General features: G+C 35.4%; 1 protein-coding gene and 1 pseudogene across 1 annotated transcript; one reads left to right on the top strand and one right to left on the bottom strand.

Moving 5' to 3' along the window:
• Positions 1-4296: 4296 nt before the first annotated feature.
• On the top strand, positions 4297-6063 carry LOC137731391 (aldehyde dehydrogenase family 2 member B7, mitochondrial-like; annotated as a pseudogene).
• A 1056-nt stretch (positions 6064-7119) lies between these two features.
• On the bottom strand, positions 7120-8714 carry LOC137732432 (probable xyloglucan endotransglucosylase/hydrolase protein 33). Its single transcript, XM_068471739.1, has 4 exons — positions 8420-8714; positions 8210-8310; positions 7823-8031; positions 7120-7584 (listed from the first exon to the last, which is right to left on the bottom strand). The coding sequence occupies exons 1-4, from the start codon at positions 8643-8645 to the stop codon at positions 7197-7199; spliced, it is 924 nt and encodes a 307-aa protein (XP_068327840.1). The 5' UTR covers positions 8646-8714; the 3' UTR covers positions 7120-7196.
• Positions 8715-8915: the final 201 nt, after the last annotated feature.

Below are 8915 nucleotides of genomic sequence, written 5' to 3' on the forward strand. Positions count from 1 at the left end.
TATAATTGTGATTAATGTTGTTGGACTTTGAACTAAAGTCATAAATGTAAAACAAGACAAAGCTAAAGTTGCCTTATTTGGAGGAAATTTTTATGTGTGCTGATCACACAATCACACGATGTTTGTTATGCGTATATTATAATACGAGTGGATGACAAAGTTGATGTGTCTTTGATCAAAGATAAAAAAAACCAACATATCCACATGTTATAACATAAATGAATTGTTATATGGACGCTAAAAATAACAATCATGCATTTTTTTTTTCACTTGAAGAAAAATACAATGATCTAGAGTGTTAATATATACAATAACCAGTCTCTATTTGATTTTGGAAACTACTTAAGTGTGAAATTTGCGGACTAAATGAGAATAATTAAGTTGGAGAAATTGTTTGGCCATTGTGTTTTGAGTAGAAAGTTTGAGTGGTGCAGTTTCAGTAAACAAAGTGGAAAAGCAAACCCTACATATATTTCGCCCACATCGTCAAATTAACAGTTGAGAAATGTTAAGGTGATTCTGTTAACAATGGACTCTTTCATGAATCCTTTGTCATCTCACAATTGAACGTTAATTTTTCACTATAAACATTGTGAAATATGAGTTGAGAGATGAGTCCATGGAGAATTTCCTTAACATTTTTCTTAACAGCTTATATAACAAAGATAACGAGACAGGATGAAGCGAGACACAAACAATGAGTGCAGGTGCTATACTTAGACAAAACAAAGTCCATAGACTAAGATAAAATTTTGTATAAAGCAATGTCTCATAACTAAAAATAAAACTTTATTTATTTATTTATTGAGAAAGTCAATTATTATTTTTCATGTGTAAACCATGCGTGTTGAAAACTTAAGGTTTATTTGGAAGTATTTTTACAATGACTGAAAGCACTTTTGATAACCAATTCTTAGTAAAAAACAAATGAATCTTGGAAAAACATTTTATTACTTCACACAAAAAGCATATGACTGGCGCTTCTTTCAGAAATAACTTACTTTTAAAATCCTAAAATATTTATTAAAAAAAAATATTTTCAATCACTTTAAAAACACTCCTACGTAACCCTTGGTAGTGTACCTAAATTACGCAGATAACGATAGCATCTGAATCGAGAGATCGATCAGCCTCAGATGGCAATGATGAGTGTGATGTGAACACATTGTTGGGTATTGATAACGGGCGATTGCTTTCACTGTTATCTGGTCTGTCATATGTATGCAATATGCATGCAGCCATGCACGCAGGATTGGGATATATATATATATATATACACATATATATGTATATATATATATATATGTATGTATGTATGTGTAACTTTGGGTCCGATAGCCAATTCCTCTGAAAATTGAAATCATTTCCGCAAAATCTCAGGTGCCCCAGGCCTCACGCGCTGCAATTTTGAGCCGTTAGATCAATCTTGACGGTGAATATTTTAAACAAACTCTCTCAGATAATCAGATCTCCATCTCTTTTCCTTCTCTCTGTGAAATAACCCAGCCCTCCCCTCCCTCTCTCTCCTTCTTTCTCCCGGTGGCGACCGCCTCCCCTCCTATTCATTCTCTCAGTCCATCACGACGGATCTGCCATCGAGGATCACATCTGCTACCAAGGAGTTTCTTTCTCTTGTTTGATGTACAAATCCAAGGGATTTTAATTTTTGGTTGAATTAGATTTCTAATTGCTTTTGGGACGTGGTACCAGGTATGAACAAAATGGGATAATCATTTGTTAACAATTTTTTCTTCTTTTGGTTAATTTTTCTTATTCTGGTGGAATCCTAAGTTTTTAAATTTTTCCTTTTGATTCCTCTCTCACCCTTTAGAGATAACTGTAAAAGAAAACGTAGTTAATTAGATACAATTTAATTTTAGATAATTCCTACAATTTAGCAATGATTACCTACAATTAAAATATTTTTGTTGTCAAAACGGTTATAAGTATTTTTAAAACCAACGTACCAATATAAAATTTATTTTAATATATTAAGAGAAAATAGGACAGACAACAATAGTGATATGTTTCAAATTAAATGTATCAATCAACAATTTTTACAAAAGCAAATCCAACATTTGGAAGAAAAAACAAACTGTTTGAAAACAAAAATATTTAATATTTTTAGGACAAAAATTTTATATTGATCGTAAAAATATTTTGGAAAAAAAGATAATAGATTAATAGAGTTAATAACTAATATCCCCACCAAATTAAAAAAAAAAAAAAAAACTAAAAAAAAAAACTTGAAAACTTTGAGTTTTAACGATAAGGACAAAATAATTGTTAAAGTGAATAGTACCAGATTAACTTTTTAATGTAAAAATATGATTTTTCGTTAAAATGAACAATACCGGAAGCTTTTTATTGAAATTCCCTAAAAAAAAGCGCATCAAACAATTAAAAGGATAAATTCAGAAATTAATAATTAGCAATTTAATTATAAAAAAACAATAGTGATATATGTAAGTAAATACAAAAAATACTGAGTTGGCTATGGGTCACAGCAGTAAAATTAGAACCTGAAAATGCACAAAGTTTAGTCGAAAAGATATGAAGATTGTAAAAAAATTCTAATATTTTCTCTTTATTTTTCATGAAGTATTATGAACTGAGAAGTTTTATACCCAAGGGACTTATATAGAGAAATTTCACTATTTTATTTTCTCTTTTTATTTTGGTCAATGTTTTATTTTGTCTTAGTAGGCAGTGACACGTGCTTTGTCCCAAAAAAAAAAAAAAGCACCGACAGGTGCCTATTGCCACGGCAAGTAGGTAAACGCAACACCCTTAGGCACTGTTTCACATTGATCCGTGCCCAGTTTGCATTGTATCTGACACCTGTACAACAAAATATCAAATACTTTAAACTAGAATTTTATCTCCACCTTTTTCCATCCTCTTTCATCTCATTCTTTTCATTTTTCTTGCTAATAAAGATAAGGTACTGATATCAGTCACGTTACACTTTTAGGCATGGATTTGTACTAATCAGTCCCCTCTAGAATTTTGAAAAGACTTTTTGGATCGATTGAAAGTATTTTTAATGTGACGGAAAGTGTTTTGTAAAAATATTTTTGAAATTAATTTTTAAAATTGAAATAGATTCTATAAAAACATTTGAAGTGTTTTTTGCAAGAAGCATATATCTGATGCTTCAAAAATCAATTTCACCAAAAATATTTTAAAAACACTTTTAAATGAGTCGTTTATATCTGTCTCTAATTAAATGGTCTCTTTTAGAGCCATTTTCTAGTAGTGTAGGGTTGGTTTGGTATTGATGCGCTTTAAAAAAAATGCTTATGTTGTGCCTTGAGAATAAGCTCATTTTTGTTGTTTCACATTTTCAGCTTTTTTCACCCAAAACTATGAAAATAAGCTGTTTTTAAGTATTTACCAAATATTTTTTTGAGCTTAACTTTTTTTTATATCCATTTTTTATAAAAAGACATCGGTACCAAACCAGTACTAAGATGAACAAACAAAATTTGGATGAAATAGCTCAATGGGTTGGCATAGGATGGATTAAGTTGAAATTTTAAGAGAGTTAGATCATGTGTTTTTGGATCTCTTTTCTTTTTTGGTAAAATTTTCTGAAACCTATCACACCACTTGGTTCTTCTTTTCTGGTATCCCTATCTCTGACTTATGGCTTTTCTAAATAGTAGTTCAACAGTGGCTTTTGGCATTTCTCAGTCACCCACCGTATCTGTGTATGGTCCTAACTTGCTTTTTTAAGGAGGAGAGCATGTTCTAATATGACTCTCTGCCTTCCTTTTCCTTCCTTTCTCTCTTACTTTTTTTTCTTTGTTTTTTCATTTTTATAATAAAATTAGTACAAGACGTTAGCGTAACTTAATCAAGATCGTTCAAATAAAAAGAAACAAAGGGAAGGAGGAATTCAGATCCTCTCTGGATCTAATGATCCTGAGCCGAAGGATCAAATGATCCAGACCATTGAAATTTGATCAAACTCTACAATTATTATAACTTTTAGGGAAGTCCCATGTTTGTAGCCGTTGAATCAAAGTTAAACAGCCCAGATCATTTGATCCTTAGGATCAAGATCATTAGATATGGATAGGATCTGAGTTCGGGAAGGAGAACTTAGAAGAGAGAAAATCATATTAACTTAATCATGACCGTTCAAATAAGAAGAAAGGAAAGGAAGGGGAACTTAAAAGGGAGAAAATCATATATGTTAACTACAAAACTATCATGTAATTTGTCACATTATTTGGTGATTAAAGTTTGTTACATAGGCATACACGAGTTTGGCTAATTAGTCAAGACACAATGTGTCAGGTCCTTCAGAATATCACATGCTAATCAGGAGATGCAAATGATCATAAATGACTAGCTTCTTGTACTTTACTTTAATATTGTGCTAATGTTATTTTTTTCTGACTGGATTTTTTGACATTTAACTTTACCCTGGTATAGTTTTCACTCATTTACTTGATTTTACTTTTACCAGGGAGGTCTTCTGAGGTTAGAGGAATTGGTAAATGTAGCACCGATGCTTCCATGGAGGCACCCATCACTCCATCCGTCAAAGTAGATTATACTCAGCTTCTAATTAATGGACAATTTGTAGATTCTGCATCAACATTGGAGTAATCAGCATGTTTTCAAGCATTCATATCATTTTCGGGTTCCTTCGCGTGACGCTTTGATCAGGGAAAACTTTTCTCACATTGGACACCCAGACTGGGGACTTGATTGCTCACGCTGCTGAAGGCGATGCTGAAGATGTAAACCGCGCAGTTTCTGCTGCCCGCAAGGCCTTTGGTGAAGGACCGTGGCCAAAGATGACAGCTTATGTAACTTTTACTTGTTCTATGACAGTATAATTTTACGACAGTAATAGTGATTGGGCTACTAGTGTTCCGGTTTGCACCAATTTTTCATATGAATGCATTTTTTCTGCTAAAAAGTATCGTTGATCCCTCCACAGGTTGCGTTTACTGGATCAACTGACACTGGTAAAAAAAATACTTGAATTTGCTGCCAAAAGCAATCTTAAGACAGTAACTGGAGCTTGGCGGGAGATCCCATATTATTGTATGTGAGGATGCTGATGCTTCGAAGAAAAAGTTTGATTCTAAGAGGCAAAGCAATACATTTGCTGATTACATGACACCTCTGTTTGTAGGGTCAATGCTGCTGCGCTGGTTCTCGTACTTTTGTAGATGAAAAAGTATATGACGAGTTCATAGAGAAAGCAAAGGCTCATGCTGAGAGACGCGTTGTTGGAGACCCGTCCAAGGGGGGCGTTGAGCAAGGTCCTCAGGTAAACAAGTGACAGCTCTATTAGTCTCAGACCATTAAACACGTTGCTGTCCAAAGTTGTTCCACAGCCTCACATGCATTTCCGGTTTTGTATTCTAATCATACCGATTCAGACCAATTCGAGAAGATCCCAAAGTACATAGATTATGGTGTTAAAGGTGGAGCTAAAATGGAACCGGAGGAGAGAGGCTTGGCACAAAGGATATCTATATTAAGCCCACTGTATTATCAGATGTTCAGGTACTAATCTATATAAAAACCATAATATTTACCAAGAAGCTGGAACATGATTATGATTGATCTAAACATTATTGTCTCGTAGGGTTGGATGACATGCCAATAGCTCGTGAGTAGATATTTGGTTTGGTGCATACCATCTTGAAGTACAAGTGAGCAATTAAATTCTCTTCTCTATGCCTGTTGTGATTACAGCGTCCTGTGCTTCCCTTAGAAGTTAGAACTAACATTACGGCTGATTGCAGGGATCTTAATGAGGTGATACGAAAGGGAAAATAACTCTCACTATGGAAAATAACTCTCGTTATGGACTTGCTGCAGGGGTCTTTACACAAAACATAGACACTGAAACATACTGACTCGCGCAGTGCGTTGGCAGTGTATTTATAAACTGCTTCGATGTCGTTGATGCTCTATTCCTTTCGGAGGGTACAAGATGAGTGGAATCGGAAGAGAAAAGGGCATTTACGGTCTTTCCAGTTACTTGCAAGTCAAGGCTGTTGTCACCCCCTGACGAATCCTGCATGGCTATGAACTTCACAAGCTTTTTTTGTCACTGCCAAAAATAAATTGAGAGTACTGCATCAGAATATGTGGCTGTGATCTCATGATGGCATTGGGGTGGTGACAAAAAATATTTGCTTCTTTGTGAAGAACTATAAATGTTTCTGTTGAATTAACTGTTGGTTAAGTTAATCAGTAGGTTTGTGGTTGGTCTAATATGACAATCAACTTTCTATGGTTTGTTGAGGCATCACTTTCTCCTTTTCCAATCACATTTTACAACTCAAGGTACATGAATTTTGTGTCTTACACTATCTGTCATTAATAGTAGGTTAGTTAGGTTCTGATAATTATGATTCGCTAGTCCAACTGGTGCCAATTAAACCCCAAATGTTTTACCGTTTCATTGTACCACAAAGTCAACAAGTTACAGAGATACTGGCGACCAATTCACTGTTTATTAGTTAGGTATTGTCCATATAATGCCAGATTTGGCTCGTGGCTTGTTTACTAAGGAGATGGCATGGAATATATTTCCACTTTTCTGGATCTGAACATGACATGAAGTGGTTGAAGCCCACCTTGTATCTTTGCCCCCCATGACCCACTGCTATATCACAAAGATGAATCCTCCATCGAATCTGCAGACGTGGTTGTGTGCTCACTCTCTTGCACACAAGTTCGAGTCTCCTTTCTCAACTTTAGAACATCACATTGTAAGAGAAAACAAATAACATCGACCAAATGGGTCCATTCACAATATTAAAATAGGCCAAGGTTTTGCCAAAACATCTGTGTTGGCTGATTGGTCCTGAAAAAGCTTCAATTGTAGTTGTCAATTTGTATTTTTTTGTTCATAACATCGATAGTAAACATATTCTAAGGAATAGGGAGTGGATCACGCAGAAACAGAGATAAAGGAAAGATAGCGACTATACATAGAGCCATTGAAGAATCGAAAATAGAGTTGTGCTAGTGCCACGCACTAAAACAAAAAATTGAGCAATTCTAACGTCAGTCAATTGTGCGTAATGCTAGCAAAACTCATGGAAAACAATTAATGAATTGGATAGAGAGGTGAACAGTTTGAATATGGAATTGTATAATATTGCAATTGTTTACAGTATAATCAGCATGATAAATTAATAATGTTTCAAAAATAATTATTTGCACTCTGGTGGCATAACTTTAAACCTTTTTGTATCTTTACAGTAAGAGTAAAACATGAGTTTACTTCTTGCCCAATCCATTGCGCCAATTTGTTGACTAGACAACTTAACAAACTCCGGCCCCTCGACGGGGTCCACGCTCGAGGGATTGCTCCGAACACACGACGTCACTGTTCCGGTGGGATTGGATATGCAGCCACTCATCTCCATCTCTGCAAACGAAACCCTAAATGGTGCATACTTATAGTTAACTGGATATTTTCCTCCATGAGTTGCCCAATCTGATGCATCCCATATTGTTGCGTAAACTGACATGGGTTTTGATGGGAAAAATGAACTGCTGTGCTGAAACTCCCTCACTGGGACGTTGTCCACTAGAAACCTGCAAATGTTTTCATGGGAATTTAGAATATTGGGCAATTTCAAACGTCCGGTAGAGAAGAACTTTCATGCACCTTGAGATGTGGTGGTGGTATGTATCCTAAGCGAACCACAGACGGTCATGCGGTTAAGCTAAAAGACATGATAATGCATGATTGACTTTGGGATCCTACCACCGTGACACCCCAAGTGTAGGTAAGCTCTGTCTCGTAAGTCGCAAGGGATTCTGGGTTTCTTACACTGTATGATGGTTGTTCCAGATGATGCTGTACTGATGGTGCTGTAGTGTTGGGTCAAACCAGAGATAGAATTTCTCCTCTCTTCCTGTGTTTACGCTTCCATTTGCATATATATTTGTTTGGATGACCCAATCATTTCTTTTATCGTGGCCCAAGAGTTCTATGTCTATCTCATCATGATTGTGAGGGAACACATCTGCATTAGACAGCTGCAAAAATTCCATGCATTCAATCTGTTATCTCACTAAATTAAGCAAAAGTAGATGTCAAAGCATGGTCGTGACAACATATATGCAAATATTCAAAATTTTAACGTCTTATTTATTTACTAACTGGTTAGCGCTCAAGTTATAGTGTGTATTCATGATATATGACCAATGAACTTACATAGAAAGCCACTACAACCCCAGAAGTGAGACCAGCAGGCAGCTTGATTGCAGCACTGAAGAATCCGTAGTGAAATTTGTTTACCGATGCCAATCCAGATCCTGCGTGTTGAATCAAAAACAAAAGAGAACCCGAGACAATTAATAAAGTTTTTGAAGCATTTATCTGAGTTAAAAATTTGTAAGTATCAATCATTTTGAAGGACTTCACCTGAGTTTTTGTCAAGAGCAAGAGTGGCCAAGGATCCATTGATGACCTGAATATTTGAGCCTCCAAAAACTTTGGAAAACCCTCTATCAATCGAAACATGAGGAAAAACATCGGTTAAACGAGGAACGCTTGGACTCGTGTAGCGCCTGTTGGAGGAAACCAACATAGACATACAACACAAGATCAAAATACACCAGAAGTGTATTTTATCTTGGAAAAATGCCATTGTTTATTAGATGTAGTAGATGAAAAAAAATGCTTCCAAGTTTATGGTATTTATTGGGAGGTTCATAATCTTTGCTTAGTTGTGTATTAGCTGGATGGCTATATCTTTCTTAGTATGATAGAATCAATTTTATTAGGTGTTTTAAATTTAGCACCTTTTAGACAGAATCAGGGAGCTCATGTGGGGTGAGATTTTGAGAGGTTTGGCAATTTGTCACAGCTTTTGTGGGGCTGCCCTAAAGTCAGGGCATTGCATGATTTGGACATTCAC

The sequence above is a fragment of the Pyrus communis genome, chromosome 4 (genome assembly GCF_963583255.1).
Source record: "Pyrus communis chromosome 4, drPyrComm1.1, whole genome shotgun sequence".
Classification (NCBI taxonomy): Eukaryota; Viridiplantae; Streptophyta; class Magnoliopsida; order Rosales; family Rosaceae; genus Pyrus; species Pyrus communis.